This window comes from Fundulus heteroclitus, chromosome 2, assembly GCF_011125445.2.
Source record: "Fundulus heteroclitus isolate FHET01 chromosome 2, MU-UCD_Fhet_4.1, whole genome shotgun sequence".
NCBI lineage: Eukaryota > Metazoa > Chordata > Actinopteri > Cyprinodontiformes > Fundulidae > Fundulus > Fundulus heteroclitus.
In genome coordinates, this window is record NC_046362.1 from 31,446,153 (window position 1) to 31,469,707 (window position 23,555).

Sequence of the window (23,555 nt, forward strand, 5' to 3'; positions counted from 1 at the left end):
GTAAGCCCAGACACCAGTTATTTTACATTTTTATCTCCTTTTTCACATTTTTAGTGCTTCTTTTTTGGGATGTCCTGGTCTGATCGGAAAGGACCAAGGTCACAGTACACCAGATTGGGATACTGGAGGAACAATTACGTTTTCTTCTATGGCTCAGATTGTAAGTGGAAATAAAAAAACATGATGCATATTACATCTATTGTCTCAGATCAACTATGCTGAGTTTTTTTTTATTTCAGTGTTCATGTATTGTATGCAGTAGTGGGAGAAACTAGAGTTTTGGTCAGGCAGGGAAACCACGTTCTTCCTCATTAAGGATTTTTTATAGAAGTGAAAAAAAATCTACGCACTAGCAGACACAAAGGACCCAATAATGTTCCATTTACGTAGGTAATTCCCCTACGAAAGGTTGATGACATTGATTTGGGGTGTTTTCCTGTTCGCTGTGTATAAATATGCAGGCCGAACGTTCTCCAAACATCAGAGATAACAAGCTGACCTTAGCTGAGATTTTCAACTCACAGCTGCTCCCTCACACCAACAAACACTCAGCTCAGGATGGCTCGTCTTGCTCTGTCTGCGATTGTGCTGCTGATGGCTGTCGTCGCTCTCACTGAGGGTAAGAATATAGCTTTGAAATATGATGTAAAAAGGATTTAAAGCATTTAATGGCTGTGGTCGATCAGCTTTTAAATTTTCACATCAGTTTATTTAAAAAGCTTGAGAGTTTAAGATATGCTGATCTAACTAAGGAAAATGATACAAATTATTGTTATTAAATTCTGGATTTAGGCAAAATGAAATTGGACAAATTGAAAGTTTAAAGTCAAATCTCGCATATAAATCATTTAATGGTTTGCTTTGAATGAGATGAATATTTATGAAAGATACAGGATTATTTTTTTAAATATCAAATTATGTGTAAGAATTACAAGTTATCTTCCAGAAATAAGATACGATATCTGTAGTTGCTTGATTAGCTGCAGAAATTAGCTTTTTTTTAGCCTATGTTAAAGGGTTCGGCGTGTATTGAAGCAGCTGTGATCAATGTTTTTAGAAAAGTAATTGTTTGAACAACCTTTTTGAACGCAAAATTAGTGACAAAGGTTTATTGAAACACAAGCGATTAAACCCAAATTTACTGCAGTGTGCAACTTTAATGAGTTTTGTGGTGAGTGGCCATAAAACAATTATACAACAGGCAGGGAAGGTGTGTTTAATCAAATCATGTTTGCTAATTATAAAAGACAAATTAGTGACCAGTTAAGTATTAGTTACTTTTATAATTTAGAAAGATTATAACTCTGCCTTGGCTCATTGTTTTTAATCATTCCCTGTTTTACAAAAGGCTTTTAGGGTTAATTTCTGACCTGCGGGTACACAAACACCAATAACTTCATTGATTCACATTTTACAGAAAGGATGTGTTGTCTTCTTAAACCCCACATGTTTAGAAAGTTGAAAACAGATTCAAACGCCTTTAATCTACACCTTAACGCACTTCTAAATATGACCATGGCTTTTTTTTCCAAATCTGCATTTTGATTTTTACGTCAGAGTAAATGGTAAATGGACTGAATTTCCAGTCATATTGGCCACTCACAGCGAAGTAAGCTCTGAGCGAGACAAAAAAAAGGTGGAAACAGCACAATCTCTTTAAAGAGAAAAAGATTGTGCCCTTTTACAGCTTAACAGGAAATTAAGAAAGGGAACTGACAGAGTGGAACCTGGTGCTGAATATGTTTCTGAGATATTCATCCTCTTTTTTTTGTTTTTTTGTTTTTTGCTGTTTGCAGGTCTGCGTGGAGCTGGCCCAAAGAAGTGCTGCTTCAAATTCAATGACAATGTGTCAAGAAATAAAGTTGTGAGCTACACCAAGACCAGTCAGCGCTGCTCCAACCCCGGCATCTTGTGAGTATTCACTGTTACAGAATTACACCAGTGAGACTCAATCTTCCCCTGAATCTGCTGACACTCTCCTCTTCCTCCTCTTCTTCATCCATGTCCAGGCTGAACACAGTGGCCGGCCGTCAGCTGTGTGTCAAACCCTCAGCCCCCTGGGTGAAGGAGCTCATCAGCTACCTGGACAACATAAATGTTGCAGGCTCCAACTCCAACCTGTAAACGTGTCGATAATATGTCCACAAACCAGCTAACCTGAACATTTAGGCTGGTTTTGATGCTACAGTTTCTTACAGAAAACAGCTGCTCTCTTTCTACGATATTTACCAAATATTCTGATATTTGATGGTAGACTACCAGGATGACATGAAGGGGAATAAATTTATCTTCATATAAATGAAGTTTTTTTTTTTATTGTTATAGTTGTTATTGAACAACAGGTGTATTTGTGTTAAATACAACATTTAAACTTCGACCGTCAGCACTATGAGCTTTTCTATTATTTGAAGTTTGATTGAACTGACCTGAGAAAGTATCTCTATTGTAAAAGACAGATGTCTTCCAAATCCAAGTGGTGTCATCTTGATTATATAAGCTATGACTAATTGCACTTGCTAATGTATGAGGAACTTGCCTGATTATCTAACTTTATTTGAAGTCTTTTTATAGTCATGCTTTTGAACTCATTGAATGACTGATGGAAAAATTGTAATCCATTGAGAAGTGTAATCCATTTTTTCTGTATGCAAACCAACGTGATTCTTGCAAAATAAAGCTAGATTACTTTCAAAATTCAACAAACTCTCCTATTCTCGTTGTTATTGTCGTTGAAACTAGGGCTGAAGATGGGGTCACCTTCTCTTGAGCATTCATCGTAGCAGATCTTATGGCCCAATCATAAACTGAGTTCTCAAAAGTCATGCTCAAAGGTCCAAATCAGTTTACTAGATAAGATCAAAGGTCCGTAACGACTTCTTGTGAGGACATCCATTTTATTACACTTACAACTCACTACATAAGAGAAATTTGCTGTCTAGAATAGTTTATCTGTGAATCTAAGCTGCTCTTTGTTTTGACTGTAACGTGTGCCCTCAAAGTTAAAAATCTGAAACCTAAATGTCAAACTGCAAAAAGAGAATTAAAAGTAAATACATTTTTCTTGAAATTATGTATTTTTCCTTGATTTGAGCAGTTAAATAACACTATTTGCCAATGGAATTAGTATTTTTTTTACCCCTAAAATAAGATAATTAGATATCCTGCACTTGATGGAGATTAATTGCTCTTATTTTATGTACAAAAAATCTTATTCCATTGACAAATAGTCTTATTTAGCAGCTCAAATCAAAGAAAATTACATTATTTCAAGAAAATTGTACTTACTTTTTCCTATTTGCAATGCAAAAAAACCCAAAAGATCATAGCAGGTCTTAACTCTTCATAGTGTGAAGTCGATTAACTGTAAGGTACATCAATGAGGCCACAACCAAAATAATGAGATGCTCAAGCAGGCACCATTATTTGCTTCTAACACAAATCACCTGACAAGATAACTACAGAGAAGAATATTTCAATAACTACTATTTTAAATTGTAGCAGATGACAGAGGACTAAGAACAGGTACGGGTGGCAACTTGTTTGACTCTGAAGTCAGAACATGGATCTTGGGATTAAAACCTTCAAACCACACTAAACCATGCTGCATTTTGTCATTGAAACGCTAAAGGTACTTCACAATGTGTGTGAAAGATTGGATCAGATAAAACCTCCCCCACGACAAAGACAACCCCCACTTTGAATGTCTTGTTACTGGTAAGTGCTATATAAATAAACCTACCTTACCTTACCTCACCTTTTTTAAGTAATGCAGCTATCAATATGTTTTAAGCAGGACGGCCAAACTGGATTTATTGATCAAGTTGGTGAGAAATTTACAAATTTTCCACTTGGAGAAAAGAACATTCAAGGACCCAAATGGTACAGAACAAGCAGAACAACAGACAATAAAACTTACAGTGAACTGCTAACCAAAGTTTAGGCTTGAACTGGTAGAATTCTTTTATTAAAAATGGGTTGCACCTTTCAACCACATCTATCACTTTGTTTTATTTTGTTTCTGTCTTTATAAGGAATAACACAACAAACTAAAGACAAGTTTCCTTATAACCTTAGAAATTATTTTAGGGGTATATGTTGTGCAAAGTTGGAGAACCACAGCCTTAGACAGCATTACTAGGACTTGAGAGAGTCTGCTTGTGGTCATGTTTTGCACCTAGGTCGTCTTATCTCACTGTCATCGTGCATTATAGGGCACACAGATGTCAAAGTGGAACTAATCCTGAGGGCACCCCAGCATATTGTGCGGTAAACCGTTCCCCCCACAAGCACCACAGTGGTACAAGAGAACCAGCAACGCATAATTAAGATCTTCCTTTTTGGTGCTCAACATAGATCACATTATTTATTTGTGAATATACAATTACAGTACATGTAAAATCCAACAAGAACAAATCAAATGTGCATCTCTATTAAATTAAATAGATTTGTTTTATTAAGGATTAAGAAATTGTGAGATTTTCAACGAGATATTATTGAGTTGATTTTGGCACTAGAGGGCGCAATTTGATCATTTCTTTTTCTTTTACTTTTCCCATAACAAAAGTCAACAATGAGGGATCCAGTACTTTTCATTTATTGATGTGCCGTGAATATTAGTTGACAGACTGTGAAAAGATGTTAAGTAAAACATGTGACCGCTCAATACAGAGCCCTATAAACACAGGAAGAACCAGCAGATCTTGCAAAGCTGAACTTTTATCTGTTCAACAGTACAGGAGGACATGAGTCGTTGGTCCTGAAAAAAATCTATCGATACATTTAAAGTGGTTGCCAATGATGGCCAGTATTATGTACTTTTGTTTGTTTTGAGGCATTCAAATTAGTCATTTTATGTATGTTTTCCTTTATTTTACACACACTGGTTCATAAGATAAAACGTTAAAAGCAAAGTAAAATCTGGTAAAATAATCAGAGCAACCAAAAAAATGTATACCAACAGACCCATCTCAATACATTTTAATTCCATCCAAAATGTTATATATTTCCCTTATTTAGTTCAACCTTCAGTGCATTTCATTTTTAAACCAAGAGTCCCAGAGTGCAGAGAAAGAGTGGAGAGGAGCAGAATCCAAGCTGCTTGAGGTCTAGTGTGGAGAATCCAAAGTCTAACCAAAGACCTAAACTCTACAGACAATCTAAGGAGTATTTTCAACAGGAAGACGAGAGTGACCAGAGACAACAATGCTAACTAAACACAACAGTGCCACATGTGGAATGCTGCAATACCAGCACTTTGAATCATCTTGTTACCGAAAAGTGCAAAATAAATAAACTTGCCTTGCCTTACCATGTCCACTGATGTAATTCCTTGCTGTTCACCTAAAAAGAACCCTGACCAAGTATAGAATGTATGTCTGGCATATGATGTGACTGGCCAGTAGGCCCATATGGTAAATTCAATTCAGTTTTCTTTTATAGCCCCCATTCACAACAGAAATCTTCTCAAGCCACTTTACAAACAAGCCAGTCCAATCATGCAGACAGATTTGAACTCAATACATTCCAGTTTAATTACAGTTATTAAATGTGTGTTTAAGAACTATGATCAATGCCTTCTCTTGAGAAGACAGAGCTGGCACACAAAAAAGAAACACAGACGCATTTGTCAAGGAGTAGCTAAGAAAGAGTAAAGAGGCAGTAGTAGCTCTTTTATCTCTAGGAGAGATATACAGCTAAGCGGATAAGCTCTGAGCTATGCTATGAAGAGAACAAACTATGAGAGACAACATAAGGATGAAATAGTGGTAATTACTGCAAATATGGAGAGATATAGAAGAATGTAGCAGGGTGAAGGAAAGTGGTCATTATGTCCTCAAGCAGCCGAAGCCTATAGCAGCATAACTACGGCAATAGTTCAAGGTAACCTAAGCCACTCTAACTATAAGCTTTCTCAAAAAATAAATGTTTTAAGCCTAGTCTTCAAAGTAGACAGGGGGTCTGCCTCACGAACAAAATCTGGGAGCTGGTTCCACAGGGGAGGAGCCTGATAGCTAAAGGATCTGCCTCCCATTCTACTTTTAGAGACTCTAGGAACCACCAGCAGACCTGCAGTCTGAGAGCGAAGTGCTCTGTTAGGAACATACGGGGTAATCAGAGCTCTGATATATGATGGAGCTTGATTATTAAAAGTTTTAAATTATACCTGTTTTATTAGCTTCATATAATGCAAATTTTCTAAGAGAAGGAATTATGGGTTTTCATTAGCTGTAAGCCATCATCATTAAAATAAAGGAAAATGAACGTGCAAAACGTGTGTAAAATTAGATACAATCTATTGACTGTACATATGAGACTAAATTTTTGCAGCAAATTAAACAAATAAGTTCAGTTTTTGAAGATATTCAAATATATTTAATGAACATTGATTGATTCGTTTCATGTGGCATTGGTCATTATTGTTTTACACAACAGTCTTTGAAAGCACCAGAGCTGGGGCTTCAGCATTGAACACACCACACCCACAATCAGAGGCCTATCCCATTTAAGTTGGACGAAAGGGAGGCGGGATGTAGGATCCTAACAGATGTATCAAGGTACACAAAATAAAAACACAAACAGTGGGAAGTTCTCTTTATTTTCAAAATAAATGTATACACTAGCATTTTCTTTTTCAAAGTAAATGGCCTGTCTGACATGTGTGTTGGCATAGGCATTCTACTTATATTTCTATTGTTCCTGGTCTTTAACTTAACACGAAAAATCCATTGGGATTTGCATCTTGATTAAAATAAACCATCTCAGTTTGGACATAAAAAATACAACAACAAAAAAAAAAACTGTTGCCCTAAGCACAGTCAACATAAATGAATTAAATGTTAAGATCCAATGTCAAGCCTTACTGAAACACCTTTGGCTTAAGACAAAACGTAAACTGTGGTAATATCCATTCATCCATTGTCTATACCCACTTACATGGTCTTATCCCTTTAGTTTTTAAAATTCTCATATAGAGTGTTCTATTTAAATTTGTAAAAAGTTGTATATGAAAGAACCCCAGCAGATTACTTCAGATCGTCACAGTGCTGGTGTTCTTTATCCTCAGCAAGCACATGGGAACAGTGGACAGAAACTACACCTAATCTGTAACATTTCTAAAAAAAAAAGTTAAAGAATAACACAAGCTTTGCAGTCAGCTTTTATGAAGGCCTTTCTGCATGAATTTTGTATAATAATAATAATAATAATAATAATAATAATAATAATAATAATAATAATAATAATAATAATAATAATAATAATAATAAGTTGGTTTTACAATAGAAAATTAGATTTCACCTTATTTTGAAATTCTTAACCGGAAGTTGCCCGGCGTAATTACCGTTGGAGCTCCTGGTGCAGAAAATCATCCGTTGGAGCGTTTTATTCCCTCACTGTGCTGCTCTACCTCCTTGTAGTAGCAGTTAGCGGCCATCTATGTAATTTGACCCAATTCATTCATTCACTTTTTTCCCCCACACCCAGGGCACGTTGTCTCCCGCTGCCTACTTAGCTTTAGCGTATTAGCACAGAAAGCAGCAGCGTTTGTTTGTTGTTGTTGTTTTGTTTTGCTAAGCTCCGCGACTCCCTCCGACGTTCCTCGGTGTATGCCTCGGCGAGTGTCCGTAGCAGGCTGGGTGGTGACAGCATAATGATCGAGCGACCAGAGACTGCGGTTCCGAGCATCGCTGTAAGTCCGTTTCTGCTTCTCCCGAGACGCATTTCACTTAAAACGTCTTTCTTTGTCCCCTCACGTGTGTCTGTTTCTTTGTATGTCTGCTAACACAAGCTCGCTCTTAATGTGGCCGTTAGGAATCCTGTGGTTAAACGATGGCAAAATAAAAAAAACAGCCCACATTTGGTCGGGGTAAACCTTTTATTTAGAAGTTGGTTCTTCTAAAAAAAAAAAAAAAAAAAACATCCCTGCGTTATGCTTAGATGAGCCGAGGCTGGTTTGAGGACTTCCTTCAGGACAGATTGTATCAGGAGGGACGTGGTCTGGTTCCAATTAAAGCTGGCTGCAGTGGGGAAAAGAGATATATCTGCTCAGACAGTGCAAGTACGCCACTGATGCCTCGGTTCTCGGAAATTTAAAGCTTTTAATTAAAAAAAATAAAAGTTAAAAGATCTCAGTTTTACAAGGAGGAACAATAAATTCATAGAATAAAAGCTGGTTTTTAATCAATGTCCTATTGAGGGAACGTTGCCCTTTTATGTAAAAGGTGTGGAAGTAGACTTGTTAAAAAAAAATAAAAAAAAAGTATGGAGAAACTTATTCTGAAGGAGCAGTTAAATTATTTAAATGATACTAAGGTCGTCTCTAGGTTAAAACAAGGACAGCAACAGCTGGAGATGCGCCAATGAACCCAACATGGATCTGAATCAGCTAAATCTACTCGGAGTGGCTCTGGTGGTGATCGCTTTGTCAAATAAGGAAATCAAGACAACATTCTGCCTATTCAGGAAATGATTTAAAGCTACAAAAAAAACATCAGTTTTTGGTCTATAAGCACATCAACCAATAGCATGTAGTTTTCTGTCTGTTGTTAAGTTCAGTAATTAAATACAGTTGTTGTTTTTTTGTAGTGTCTTTACAACAACAAAAAGTCAAGTTCAAGCCAATCATACAGGCAGATTACAAGTTGATTACATTTAAGTGCCATTCTTAGTTATCAATCAACGTGGTTAAGTAGGGGTGGTCGTTTATGGTGTTGTGAAAAAATACCAGAAAAGAACCTGGATTTATCTCCGCAACGATAAATCCCAATTAACGACGTCTTGAAAACTGGCAGTATTGTTATTTATGCTTTTTTTTTTTTTCTCTCCACTGTCCGTTCCTTTCAGAGCATCGATAAATTCAAAAGTATGATTAAATACAGTTAATTGATTAAAAATCATACTTTTTAATGTAAATATTATGCTGACAAAGCCCATTTCCAATAACTATGTTTTGCAAGAGCAGTATTTGTGTTTATGGGGCTGTGATTTCGGTGACATGCAATCACAGCCGTACAGATGCCTAAAAAGGTTGTACGTCGTTTGCTTCTCATCACTTTAATGTTTAGCACAAAATGTCGTCATAAAATCAGGTTCAGTTTATTATTCGAATTGGTCGTAAAGTTGTCAAAGGAAACCCAGTCGATTCTTAACCGCTAAGAACAGACGCTTTCATGCATGAAGGAAAAATTGTTACGATTAAATTCTCCGTCGGGTTCAAAGCCGCTGAATCGATTGAATGGCGGCACAGTTTTCTCCGCCCTGCTTTTTATTGTTCCCAGGAAAAAAAATCAGATCTGAATTGGCGTGTCTGAGCTCAAAGAAAACTGGAAATTGTCCAGGAAAAGCTGAAATGATCCGGGGATATTTCAAAACCTGAAATTCTAGGCGAACCGAAGCTGCCAAACTTACCTTGAAGTCTGTTTAAAAAAAAAAAAAAAAAAGAAAAAACATTTCACACAGTAAAGCTTCATTTCAAAACATTTCAGTGGGTGCCCTAAAGCATTCTAACTTATGATTGATAGGATAACTATCAGTTAAGTGACTTATAAAAAGGCTTTTTATTCTGCCAATGTCATGTTTTCTTTTACTGTAAACCTGGATCTTTTTACTATTAGGAGCAGCTGAGAAGATGTTGCCTTTAAACTGGATGCATTATACGTCAAAGTAAAAATTTGCATTACATTTTGAAATTGAGAGAAAAGTTTCTAATAGAATTTGGACCTTGCTGCAGCTAATCCATCATGTGGTCACGCATCATATCAGAGGTACTTTAAATGTTATTTTTTTAGATGAATTCCCAAAAATCTAGCTAACCTTCAGAAGAATGTAACGCAGTTCTGCCAGATTGGAACTGTCAACAGAATTGTGTTTAAATGAGTGAAGATTCTCAGTCATCCGGGTCACGATCAATCAAAAAAAAAAAGGTTAAAAAAATAAAACTGGACTTCTATTCTGAAGCTGAAGACGTTTCGCTTCCCATCCAGGAAGCTTTCTCAGTTCAAAATGTTTGGAGTAGCGTGAAGTTCCAAGCTTAGTATTGAGAAAGCTTCCTGGATGGGAAGCGAAACGTCTTCAACTTCAGAATAGAAGTCCAGTTTTATTTTTTTAACCTTTTTTTTTTGTTTGTTTGTTTGATAAAACGGTGGAAGCACAAACAGCAGCAGACCCGCTGACAGCTGTGTACCTACTGTAAAGATGTTTTCAGTCTCTTTTTTTTTTTTTTTTTTTTTTTTTTGGCCATCTTTTTATAATTTTGCATCCATTCGTGCTGTTTCTTGATTGTCTTGTAGTGATGGATCCGTTTTAAACGCTCAGGTCGTCCTGTTCAGGGTCACATGGGTCTGCAGCCGACCCCGGATTTCAGAGGGTGGAGGGACGGACATCCAGAGATGCACACAAGACAGACAACCATGCATCAAATTTTTGAAATGTAGATGTGCTAATTGACCAAACGTGCGTTTTTTTTTTTGTTTGTTTTGTTTGGGCAGTGGGGAAAACAATGGAGAGCACGCATCCTCCACACAAAGCCCTCCGCCCAGATCCGTGTGCTAACCACTGCCTCGCCATGCAGCCCACTTCGTTGTCACTCTCTTCTCTTCTTTTGCCGTTTTCAACCTCGTTTTCGCTCGTTTCTGTCCTCCCCGCTCTGCGATTGTGGTCGGCTTCTAAATTTTGTGCGTTTCTGGTTCATATTTGCTCTGATTTAGAAGCCATTTTTGTCTCAAGTCGTTCTTCATTTACTCTTCAAGGCCTTTTTTTTTTTTTTTTTTGTGCTGTCGCCCGCGTTTAGCGGTGAAGGGTTACTCACCCCGATGCGTGCTGCACGTCGTTGTCGTTCTGCATCCGTCTGCCATGAGGCCAAAGGCGGCAGGCAGCGGCTTTCTCCGGCGTAACGGGGGTAGTGGTGGCGTAGCTAGGAATAGCTGCGGGTTGAGCGCTAAAAACACCAAAAGGGCACTCGCTGTTTTCAGAGGCACTCGACCCTCCCTTTTGCACTGTCAAGTGAAGGAAAACGGAATGAATTATTCATGTGGCATATGTAAAAGTAAAATGTGGGAACAGCTGATGGCGGCAGGGAGAAGGCCGGGGGGGGGGGGGATCAGCTGCTGCTGCATGCCTGGGGAGGGTGAGGGGCTTGGCAGGATGATGTCAGAGAGCCAGGCCGCCACTATCACCACTGGAAGCACTGGGGGGATGGGGTTGCATGAATGGTCTGGGCTGACTAGTCTTTTTCTCCCTCATCCCCCATTACTTCCCCCTTTTAAAGTCCCCTGCCCGCTGCCCTGAATGTTTCTGAACCGTTTTCTCGCTTTCTCTCAGCTGTGAGCTGAGATGCGGGCCGCTGTACCCGTTTTCCTGCGTACCCTCGTCCACACGTAACCCGTAAATTCTCACAGAACCGCCTGTTCCGATCACAGTCGGGCTGTTTCTCTGGAGCTAAATGCTGACGGTGTGACCCGCAGCTTTGTTTCTTCTAAAATACAAAAAAGAAAGTGTCTGGTAGTCGTAACGCAGCAGCAGGGAAATGGATGGATCATCCGAGCTGCTGGTTTACGTAACACACTCGGAGCATGTGGGAATGTGGGTGGATCAAATGTGGAAATGTTGGAAAGCGCTTCAGGCTTGCTTGGAGTAGCTCCGCTTGCTTTTCAGCCGCATGCATCACCGTATTGATGAGGGGAATAGATTGTGTTTGGCTTTTTTTTTTTTTTCCTGTTGCAGCTTTTGTGTTGATGTTAGCAATGTGCCTTCAGCCTTTTTTTTCTTTTTTTTAACCCGCACTAAAAGCTCTAGGCAATTTGTGTTACTGGTTTGTTGTGATCATTGTGATAATTAATTGTGTTCCAGCAGTTTAGCTGTAATGGGGTATTGAATTCCCAAAGAATTAGAGGTTTTGGTGATTAAGGATTCCTCATAGCTTGTTGGTTTCCTGTAAATTCGGACTATGAATGCATCCTTTTTGGGGAGCAATATGTTTTATTTGATTATTTTTTGTTCCTGTTTTCATTACATCTCATCTAGGGCTGCACAGTATATCGCCAATATATCGTGACGATATCGGTGTGTGCAATAATCATATCACAGAGGACTGTTTGGAGTGCAGTAACTGTTGGCTAACGCATGCCAAGTGTTATGAACTTGCATTTGTCGTGCTAATTTAATATTTAGCCACTTGGACAGAGTCTCGGGGCAACAGATGCTCACATTGGGCACAAATGACGCGGTCCAGCATACTAAAGGTCACAGAGTGTTGGAAGCACAGAGGAGAGAAGAAAATAGGCGTATATTGCAGCTGATGTAGTCCTCCGCCATGATCACAGATGGCTCCCCGTGCGCCACTCATTGTCGGCAGCACGCTGCTCCCTAAGGGATGGGCTAATTTCCCCACTGTGGGACGACAAGGGAAATATTTATCTATTTAATATTTGCTAGGCCTTTGTATTTCACGCGCTGCGTGCCGGTAACATATCTGGCCACTTGGGCTTTCCCTGGCCTTCACCCTCACACCTGAAATTCATTTTACTTAAAGGTCTTGATAGATTTTATTTCTGGATCACGAGAAAGAGAAAACACAAGGTTTCAGCAATACATTTGGGGAAAAAAAACAACATTAATCCCCTTCTTGCCGTTTACATGAACTAGAGAATGAACTGTGTTTTAAAGTATTTGCGATAATCTGTGTGCAACAATTAAGCCGAGCTTTGATGAGTTAAAGCTAGGAGGCAAAGTGACAAAACCTCAACCAAAGTTTGGTCGAGTTGTTTTTGTCTTGGTTCATGACTTATATTGAGTTTACTTATTTTTCATAATCTATGTAGGATTTAAGTTGTGATCTTAAGAGATGCCTGACTGAAACTTGTAGAAACCCTCCGTTGATGACTTATTGTTTTAGTTTTGGCAGCAGATCAGATAAAATGCAGTTGTAAATTAAAAACTATGAATTAACCCTTTATAACCCTTTATATTTGCGTCTTTGACAAATATGATGGAGAAAGGAGAGAGGATGTGGAAAGAGATTTGGTAGTAAGGGTGGGACAGAAGAGGTCCGTTTGGAGAAATAAACTTAGGCCTGATGTCGTTGACCGCCGGGCTTTAGATTAACACCTAATATGTCGCCAGGCCTGTCACTTCTGCACCGTTTCCGTCTGTGCCATGCATGACGGAGCGGGAGAGGCCAGCAGTCATTGTGTTTGCCTCGTGTAGCGTGCAGGACGCTGCCCGGTGATTGGAGGGGTTTTATTATGATAACAGACTGAGAGAGGCAAAGGGAGGGAGAACTGGGGATGGGGCGAGATGAAGAGATACCTTTGTGGTAACCAGCTTCCTTCTCCGCACACCCTGTCATACATGATGGACACGACTGAACACGTAGGACTTTTGCGCTTTTTAATATCTCCAGTAGATGTCTTTAAATCTTATATTTCTGTTTTATTGCTTACTAGAAATGTGTTTGCAGTTGCACTGACTTCCTCTTTCCAGCCTTTTCCCACTACAACCCTGTTATTTCTCTCTGCTTCCTCTCAGCCCCCTCCACCCACCCTAAAGCAACTGCCCCCCCCCCCCCCCCCCCCCCCGGCTTGTTTTTGTACCAGCTGCACTTAAGTTGAAACGAGTTTTGTTGCTGTAGCACCGAAAAAATGCTAATTGTAGGTTTTGGAAGGAGCAAGCTTTTGCCTTGTTTTATTACTGTACCTTTTTTTTTTTTTTTTTTTTTTGTCTGTATGTGTGCAGAAAACAAAGTACTGTAGAAGTTTATTTTCATGTTTTCATGCATCTTATAGATTATTTATATTCCCATTACTATAGTTGAGCTAACCTATGTCTGACAGTGGGTAATTATCACGCCGTGCTGTGTGTCAAACACTGAAAGAGAAATTCTGCCTTTGCGTTTTCTCCCAGCAGCGGAACCTAGAGGGCTACGTGGGCTTCGCCAATCTCCCCAACCAGGTGTACCGGAAGTCCGTCAAGAGAGGCTTCGAGTTTACCTTAATGGTTGTTGGTAAGTCGCAAACCTCCAGTCTGATCTAAGCTCCAGTCTGAATAGTGTTGGGTGCAAAAATGTGGCCAACTGCCTGACAGCGTTGGGGAAGTGAACGCTGGCATGGAGGAACTGCGCAGGGGTTTGGCTTTTCTAGCGGCCGTGAAGCAGATACAGCTGAGATGTTTTCAACATATTGAACAGTGCCCCATGTGAGCTGGAGCTCTGGGTAATTAGCACATCGATTTTTAGCCCCACAGAGGGCTCTCGCGCATCTGCTGGAAAACTGATTGATGCAGAACAACATTAAATTAAATTCTTACTGAAAGATGCAGATCAAAAGGTAAAAGTTACTTTATTCTGTAGCTTCCTAATGAAGTAAAAGCTCACTCTGGGGTTCTCTTAGCTCAGCCTTTAGTTTTTCTTTCTCCCCCGTCTGTCACATCACAAAACAGCACTGTTGCTTAAAAACTTTAGTATTTTAAGATATAATGCGTAGTACTGCAAGATGGCCATAAAATGAAGGCTTTGCATCGGAAGCCACAGTCCGCTCACTGCAGCAACAAGGAAATGAAATGAGATGATTAAGACTTTCCGAGACAATACATGAATCTAAAAACGATGGCTGCGTTTTAAAAGATTGTCTGCAGAGGCTTGACACAAAAGGTGTTTTGGACGGGACGTCTGTTGTTTTAAGCTTTGCATAAAGATAAGAGCAAAGATGTTACCCGGCCCTCCATGAGCTGTTTTTTACTAATCAGTGAATAACTCTCTCTTCAATATTAACATTATCTGTGTAATTTTCAATGCTTTACTCATAAAAAGGATCAGCTTACAGTGCGTAAGGTTATTGGCCTAAACCAGCTCTCACTTCAGATTTGACTCAGTTGATCCATGTGCAGGAACGCCACTCAGGTGTGAGTGAATATCTGTTCCTCTCGTTTTAACTTGGTTGCCATTAAGCTGCATATGATGTGGTAAATCTGGCAAAGTGTAGCTTGTGGTGACCCAGTTCTGTTCAGTGAAAGTCGGCACGCTAACACTGCGACGGGTCCAGACATTTTTGTCTCAGCCTGAGGTTTCAGCTTCCTGTTTAGTGAACAGCAGAGTGGTTGACTTGGATGAGAATTGGAGACATCCACAGATAAATCCTAATCTCTGGCTGCGTTTCCCCCTTCCTGACCGTTTCTAGCCCAACTGATTCAAACTTTACAACCTTGTGTTTGAATCAGAGGGTCAGTGTTAAAGGAGAAGTCCGGTCAAAATCAGAATTCAAACTGCTGAAAGTACTTTAAATATAAAACTACTACATACTGTGCAAAAAATTATACGTTTTTTTAATTATGAATAATTTTCAGTTAATCATGTTTATGTGGAGGAATCCATCTTGGTCAAGAATAGTACCATCACCTCCCATTTTTTGACGTCACTCGGCGGACCCGCTGTTAAGCAAGTTTCAACGCTCTGTTTGTCACGGCGCACTATTTTCCAACATGGTGACGACTGGTGCTCTGTACGAAGCAGAGAGTGATGAAGTACTTAGTGACAGTGATGAGAGTTCCGTGGAGCTATCATCATCTGATAGCGATATGGATTTTTTTAGAAGAGTTTCTTGACAGAAACCGGACTTTTGACGGAATCCAGCATACCTATTTCCAGTGCAAACTCAGTCGGGTCCTACAGTATATATGTATACACGCGTGTGTGTGTGTGTGTGTATGTGTGTGTGCGCGCTCTCCGCCGCAGCACGGCTTTGCCGGCGCTGCAGCGGAGCGCACACACACACACAGCGGAGGAGAGATCGCGCTGAAGTGACTTAAGTTATATATTTGCCCTCTAGTAAAAAGGGCAGGTGGTCATTATTGTACAAATATTAAAATATAAGAGCGTTCCAGCACATCCTGGGGCGGAGGGATACCACATCACATGTGGTATCCCTCCGCCCCTCTGCTCGGTGACCATCCCCGCAAATTCTAAATAAAAAATTCTAAAATAAAAAATAACTTACCGAAAATCCTCGCTCTCATGTCATGTTCAAAACATTCTTCTTCTAAATGGTCACTGCATATGACGTGTTTTCTCTCTGGCCAGAAGTTAGATGGCAAATCCGCTCTGTTCAAGTTGGCAATCCAGCAACGAGCCCGGTGGCTCATGAATCGGGAAGTTGAAATAAGCAATGTTTTTTCTACTTTTACCAGTTGTGTTGGAACATCCGATGGCCATGCACGTGGGCATTGTTGCTTCAGCAATAGCTCTTGGGAATGTCAGCGGTGAAGTCCTCTGGAAATCCGAAAAAATTATTGATGATCGCAGCTATGTAGAACGGCTCCTATTGACTTTGCATGGAAAGCGGAGAGAAATGCTGTCGCCGCTTCCGCTTTTCCACGCCCCAGGATGTGATGTCAAACACCCCTTACTGCCCAAATATGGGCAGTAATGTCAGCCCCCATACACAGTGATTCAGACGACAATTTATGTTTTTATTTTCTTATTGATTAAAGATAAGTTCATTAAATAACCACAAACGTATTAGTTTTAGTTATAGCTAATGATACCCTGATTTTTCCTTGTTGACCGGACTTCCCCTTTAAAGGTCTTTGCTGCAGTTTCTTCACCCTTACCCCCCGATTCCACATCCTCCACTCCTGTATGTGTCCGCTCCGTTCCAGAACGCCTCCGAGAGTCCGTAAAAAGCAACGCCATATTTATATTAAATGACAAATCTGCTTCCTTGTTGGGTGAAAAAAACAGTAGTTTGCATCCTATATTTAAGTAAAATAGTCAACTTTATTGGGAATTTGTAGTTACCTTTCTCTCATTACCTTATTTTACCAGTTATTTTTCCTGTTTGAAACGTTTTGTGGAGCTTGACCTGGCTGGAGTCCGACATACCGGAACAGAGCAGAAAATTGGACTTCCGTATTTTGGCGGTGAACGACGGAGAGCTTATCAACTGACTGTAACTTTCGGAGAAGTCACAGAGAATGTGGAACGGCTCTCTTTAATTAAAATAACAACATAGTTGCTCAGACGTGCAAATATGTCACGGAGGATGTGGACTTTGGGGGTCACTCTGTGATTTTATTGATTGCCGTATTTACTCATTTCCCAGAATAAATGCCAGAAAGCCTGTATATGTGCAGACATTTTCAGGATAATTATTCTTTATCTTTTGCGTTCATTTTTTGCAGTTGAAATGCATTATGAGCTCTGAAAACAAATTGTACCTTAAGTTTTAGTTTTGTAATAAAGCTTCAGATATTCAGACATTGGTCTTGGCAGCTCTGTGTTCCAGTCACATTTCTAACTTTACTTTTACTGTGACCTTTATTACAAGGTTGCCTAAAGTCTCACAAGACCCGAACTAGAAAAGGTGGCCTACATTAATTTCAGTCATATTTTAGTGTTTCAAAGCAATTGGGAATGCTTCATGAATCAATTTTCCACTACTTCTGTTTAATTGTATGGTAAATTTTCAAAACACTGGCTACACAAGTGTTTTATCTAAACATGTGCATTCTTGTACACTGGTATGTGATGGATCCAATAAATGTATAGTTAAAAACATAAAACTGCTATATTTTATGGGGAAAATGTATTAAGAGGGCTGATTTGGCATAAACGTAGCAAAAGCTGAAAGAAAATCAGATCAAAAGCAGAAAAAGGTTTGTCCTGACTGTGCAAAAAGAGAAACTTTCCTTTTTCATCTGGATGTCCTAATTATTGTCCCAAATGTCCAGTTTCCATGTGTTGTTTCCAGAACAGTCCACAGTCTCCAGGGAATAATCCACTAAGAGCTCTTGAGACCGTCCAAGAATGTCTGGCAACCATTCAGGTCCTCTTTGCAGTCCAAACCGTCTGGTGACAGCCTCCATCAACAGGCTCTCTGTTGGTGGAGCGTTTGTGATCAAGCTGTTGTTGAGCCTCATCAATGGCCAAAATAACATCCCAAGTATGTCCTGCTGTTTGGACTGCAATCTGAAAGCTCTGAGTGACGCTATTTTGTATTGTATTAAAAAAAACGGCCATTGTAAGGGCGTTTTTTTTTTTTTTGTTTTGTTTTGTTTGTTTGTTTTTTTTTGTGTTTTTTTTTTTGCCGGTGATTTATTTTTTTATTTTATTGAGTTGTACGAGGACTCTAAGTCTTCACCATCCAACATCTAGAGGCCGTGATGTTTTTGACAAACAGTTGCTAAAACAAGTGAAACGCTAGCTCTGCTTTCTAGAAGCTTCAACTTCTAGTCAGCCGATGAAATTTGAGAATAATCCAAATTGGCTCTGATAGTTCAGCTGGTGTTTGTGTATCTTATGGAGGACTACGGTCAAAGAGTTAAAAGCAAAGGGAGCTCTAAGAATAATACACTCAAGTTCTCTCATCACACTTGGTCTACTGACTGCTGAAAGTTGGTAGTTACACTACCGCACTTGGGTTCTTGGTGAAGTGTGAAAACTTGGCTGGTTTCAGAGAACCATCATTGTTCTGTGGTGGATTTGAAACAAACAGATGGAGGGAATATGAGAAGACTCTTCTGAACCCTGGAGGCCACTCGCTCCAATTCCAGCTGCACAGAATGAGAAAAGTTCCTCATGGACTCTTCTGATCAGCCGAGAGTTGGTGCCGTTAAATTATGATGACGGCGAGCAAACATCAACACTCCAAATATTTGCTGCTAATTTTTTAAGCCGTGGTATTTTTTTTGTACAGCACACATGGTTGTAATAGTGACGATTATCAAGCCTGACAAAACACTCCATGAAGCACCTAATTATTTCTGTTTTAAAACTGAGCTGCATTTCTGCAGGCATTGGTGTTTTAGTAAAGATGGCTGCATTCAGGGCATACTGCAAATGGCAAAGTTTGTTGCTTTACTAAGAACAGAACATTGTAGCTTATAATAAATCATTTAAATATGGTTACGTTGTCCATAAAGTATATTTTAATAAAAAATTTTGTACTGAGCTATGATGTAAAATCGAGGCCAGTCGGGGGACGCTTTAATTACCAAAATCAGAAACAATGCCAATGCATAACATTCCCCAAAACAGTTGCATCAGGCTGTGGGCAGGGACAACATCTTTAAAATAGATCCTTTGATTATAAATGCACCTTTTTACTGTTAATTTTTTTTCCTTGAAAACACTCGCCAGCCCTTGAATTTAATTTGTTTTACAGCATAATTTAGAGCGCCCTTTTTTTCTATGTGCTTGTGATGCCAAAAAGCAGCTTTGGTTTTTCCGTCAGTCGATCCCTCCCTAACAAGGAATGCCACCAGAAACCTCTTGTTTGGTGGATTTTTCTGTACTTTTTCCCCCTCCCTTCTGTTCTGCTCTCCTTCCCTTCACTCTTAGGGGGAAAAAAGCTGCTTCCTGTCCCCTTTTGTCCAGCTGGCAGTTTGAATAGAAACTCTTGGATAGATTAGTGAGATCCAGCGCCAGCGTAGAGATCTGGATGGAGCTGAGAGTCAGATCAGAGTTTGGAGGAGAGGGGAAGTGATGCCTGTTTCACGCTGCTTCTGATGTGCAATGAGAGCAGTATTTATTAGCTCTGTCATGCCTCGGCCTTCCTAAAGCAACCCTGGAGGAGAGCATAAAAAGATGCTGCGTAGGAGACCCGTCACTCCAGGCAGAGCTGTGATGTGGATTAATAAGCAAGCATACTTTTTAAGCTTTTGTCGAGATGGTCTAAAGATATAACGGCAGTCTAGGCTACGTTAGGGCTGGATGACAAATCAATAACAATATATATCGAGCGATAGACGTATATCAATGATAGAAAAAAAAGGCTCAATAAAAAGTTCAGTAGAATACCAGTTTTCCTTCCTTTTGCATTCTAGCCATGTTAGTTGACATTACAGTCATTACAGCTTCCCAACCAATCACAAACAGACACAGGAACGTGCCGTCACCAAGCCCCGCCCCCTTCAAACAGTTCATAGAGCACACGTTCTTTTTTTTTTTTTTTTTTTAACTTTCAGTTTTTGCAAAAAAGTTGGTTGAATAAAGGGTTGAGTTTGTGTTCTTCATCTAGAAATAGGTCGCTAAGCAACAAATAGCACAAAATGGCCAGGGCTGCACTTAAAATATATGTTTTGAATTTTTTTTATCATTATCGATATCAATCAGCATGATTTCTATTTTATCGATATGATTTTTTTTCTATATCGTCTCTCCTTGTTATTATTAGAAAGCTGTTGAGCAATGAGAATATCAAGACCACATCATAGCAAGACGAATGTAAGGGGAAAGCAGCACAGCTATTAACGGTCTTTTATGAAGCGCAAACTGCTGCTACTGTGTGTGGATGTGTAGTGTGAGACAGTGACGTGAAAGACGGATAAAGTGCAACATGACCGTTCAGACAGCGGACAAAAATATCCTATACGTATCTGACTTAGTACAACACATGGAAGTGGCCCAAATCAGATTTTTTTGGGGGGGGGGGTGAAAAGATCGGAATTGGGCCATTCACTGCCGTTAAAAAAAACCGATATGGGTCGCATATGGGCAAAAAGATTGCATTTGGATCGCATTTCCCTGCAGCGTGAACGTAGACAAGGTATTGCTATTATAATAAAAATAAAACATTTTTGAGTAATAAAGAGGAGGAAATGATAAATTAAAGCACCACTTTTCAAGTAAAAGATGTGTGTTCTATGAAGCTGGAAATCAACCGCCGCATATACCTCAATAGTATTAAGGAACGATCTAACAAAAAAAAGTTGTAATTATAGCAGGTGATTGACCGTTGAATGCCTCTCACAGTTCAGCACTACTAGGTCAGTAAAGTTTATCTGCCAGACTGATTCTTGTTTGATTTGAAAACGGTTTGCCTCTTGGGCCTGCTGCCTGTCTGCTTGTTTTTGTTGTTGTTGTCATATAATCTTGCGAGCTTTGCTTGTGCACGTAGTAAATGTGTGCGTATGCATGTCCAGATTAGACCGTCTGACAGGCTTAGGATTGACCGTCTTGCCTACTGACCTTGCAGAAAGAAGTGAATGAAGGAAGGCTTTGGTGTAGTTAATCTGCTGGCTTGACCAGATGCGCCAATACTCACAAAACACATACACAGACAGACATTCATGTTTTAAATACTTACCGAGGAGCGCATCTTGACTTCCATTTATTCCCAACCCTTTCCATGGCCTTACCCTGACCTTAAACATAAGCTTTACAGGTATATACGTACACCTAACCTCAACCTAATTGACACCGTAGTCCTATACCTAACCCCTAGCCCAGATTAAGTAAGGACCAAAAAAGGTTCTTACCTTACATCATAGTCCTCACTTTACTAGTAAAATGGGCAAAAAATGTTCTCTCTCAGCTACAAGTAAAACACACACAGACATCCATGTTTTACACACCTACCAAGGACCTTGCATTGACTTCCATTCATTTCAAACTCTTTCTATGGCCTAACTCAGACTCCAACCGTAAACCATTGCCATTGCATACCTAACCAAATCCTAGTTCACATCTTAGTTCCAAACCTCACCCCTAGTTAGGACTATAAAATCCCCACTTTACATCAATGTCCTCATTTTGGTGGTAAAAAACGAAATCTATGTTCTCACTCAGCTGCAAGTACAAGTACACCCACACAAATTCACTGATGCTCTGTTTCCATGACTGTTCATGTGGCTACTTTAATCATCTTTATGCCCATCTGCATGTCTTATCTTAAGGCTTAGCTGTGCATGCTCAGCAGTTTATATTCAAGTCTTACTTTGTAGACGCCTCACTGGCCAATCATATGGCTACCTTGCAGTACATAACATTTTGCAAACACGGCAGAATCTTCCGATCATTTTCACACAAGTACCACAAAGAGACAAGACTTGTGGTAAGGTGATTTCAATAGTGTTGGGTGTTGGAAAGGGAGGAACTGCAGTTTCTGAAATAAATAAACTAAATGTTAAAGGAGATATAAGCTACAAGTCTAACTATTGGCGCACTCGCTCTTTCTCGTTTAAACAATCAGCTGCGCTGTTTTCCAGCCGGCTGCCAGGTCCGTTAGCATTAGCATAATGGTTAGCATTAGCAAACCTTTATAAACGTACCTTCATACATGGGGCTGCCCTGTTTATTGGAAAGTATATCACAATATTGGTGTGCATACTATTGGTGTCACTGCTGAGTTCAGACCCTGTATGTTGTTGTGAAATTCACCCTGTTTGGATGAAGCCTCACTGCTGATGCTCAGATCTGTCACAGATGACAACTCCCAAAGTGCTAGAGGTCACAGAGGAAGTTGGAAGCCTAAATGTGGAATAAACTCAACTGATGGCATTGTCGCAATACTAAACAAAGATTTCACCATCGCAGGATTTTTCTAATATTATGCAACCCTCGTCACATATTTTAGACCACATGCATCTCTCTCCTTTATGGCCCCAATTTGCTAAATTACTGCTTGGAGATTTCCAGTGTAGTAAGTAATAAAACCATATATTTCTTTCTAAGTTGAAAAGGCTTCACGTGTTCTCTAAAGAAGTGGGAAAATTGCTCAAAAATGTATCTGGTTGCTCTGCAGAAGCAAAAAATGTATGTCTAAAAGCGGAGGCTGTTTAAGAGGCTTTGGTGACATATTAGAGGATTGTTAGTATGTTGTAAGCAGTATCATTACGCTGCTACTTCCCAGAACTATTTCCTATTTTTAGCAGAAGTAATTCTGTAAAGACAAACATCTGTCAGAACTTGGTGCTTTTTGGTGATGTGTGGTTAGTTTTAATTCCTCCTTTTTTAAAGTGTCAGTTTAACCCAACTGAAGAAGAAATCATCTGCATTCAGTCTCTTTTACACCAGTCACTGATTATGATTTAGAAATACTTTTTAGGATAATGCTCCACATGATCATTTGTCATTGCAATTGTAGGATTCCAACGAAATGTCTTCTGCATGTAACCCATCCCTTAGGGGGCGGTGAGCTGCATACAGCGCCCAGGGGGCAATCTGGAGCTGAGGGTTATGCTCAGGGACCCCTAGAGGCAGTCTGCAGGGTTTGGACCGGGTACTTCCTTCTCAGAATGCAAGCACACTGCTCTAACTACTAGGCCACCACTTCTCAAACGCACCAAATGAATTGTACCCAGTCTCTTTTACACCAGTGACTGATTATGATTTAGAAATACTTTTTAGGATAACGCTCCACATGATCATTTGGCAGTCAAGTTGCCGACAAACTGTTTTAAAAATTATACCTGAAGGTCATGTTCAGCTAAAAATACAACATGATTCACTATCTACAGATTAAACAGGATTATCTTTGTTTTGAAGGGGTTTGTGACCAAACTGACTCTGCTGCAGCCATTATGTCGATGCAGTGGGTAATGTTAACAATGGTCAAGTATTTTCTCATGACTTTGCACGTAGGCTCGCTGCTTTGCTAAATAGCCGTTGGCTGTTTAAGGTCTTGATGTACATCTCCATGTCCATAATAACGGACAAACGTGCATCCATTACGCATGACGCACTGGTGTCTACATCCACTGTAAAAGATTTATCATCAGGATACAACTGGAATCTCTCTAGTAAGTTATGTTAAGATGTTGTTATTAATGGTTCTTTTACCTGTCGTAGA

At 39.6% G+C, this 23,555-nt stretch overlaps 2 protein-coding genes across 7 annotated transcripts in view; both read left to right on the plus strand.

Annotated features, from left to right (window-relative positions):
• Positions 1 to 353: 353 nt before the first annotated feature.
• LOC118565106 (monocyte chemotactic protein 1B-like) lies at positions 354 to 2,605 on the plus strand. The gene is made up of 3 exons (XM_036144795.1): positions 354 to 619; positions 1,797 to 1,911; positions 2,010 to 2,605. The coding sequence occupies exons 1-3, from the start codon at positions 559 to 561 to the stop codon at positions 2,122 to 2,124; spliced, it is 291 nt and encodes a 96-aa protein (XP_036000688.1). The 5' UTR covers positions 354 to 558; the 3' UTR covers positions 2,125 to 2,605.
• A 4,751-nt stretch (positions 2,606 to 7,356) lies between these two features.
• The window catches only part of LOC105929694 (septin-7), a 54,327-nt gene continuing 38,128 nt past the window's right edge, over positions 7,357 to 23,555 (plus strand). For 2 of the 6 annotated variants that reach the window (XM_036125054.1, XM_021318969.2), the window contains exons 1-2: positions 13,276 to 13,365; positions 13,900 to 13,996. In XM_036125054.1, coding sequence (XP_035980947.1) covers positions 13,291 to 13,365; positions 13,900 to 13,996 — 172 coding nt within the window. In that variant the 5' untranslated portion in view covers positions 13,276 to 13,290. Of the gene's footprint in view, positions 7,688 to 13,275; positions 13,366 to 13,896; positions 13,997 to 23,555 lie in introns of those variants that run through there. The other 4 variants (XM_036125066.1, XM_036125061.1, XM_012867572.3 and 1 more) reach the window with 4 other exon arrangements.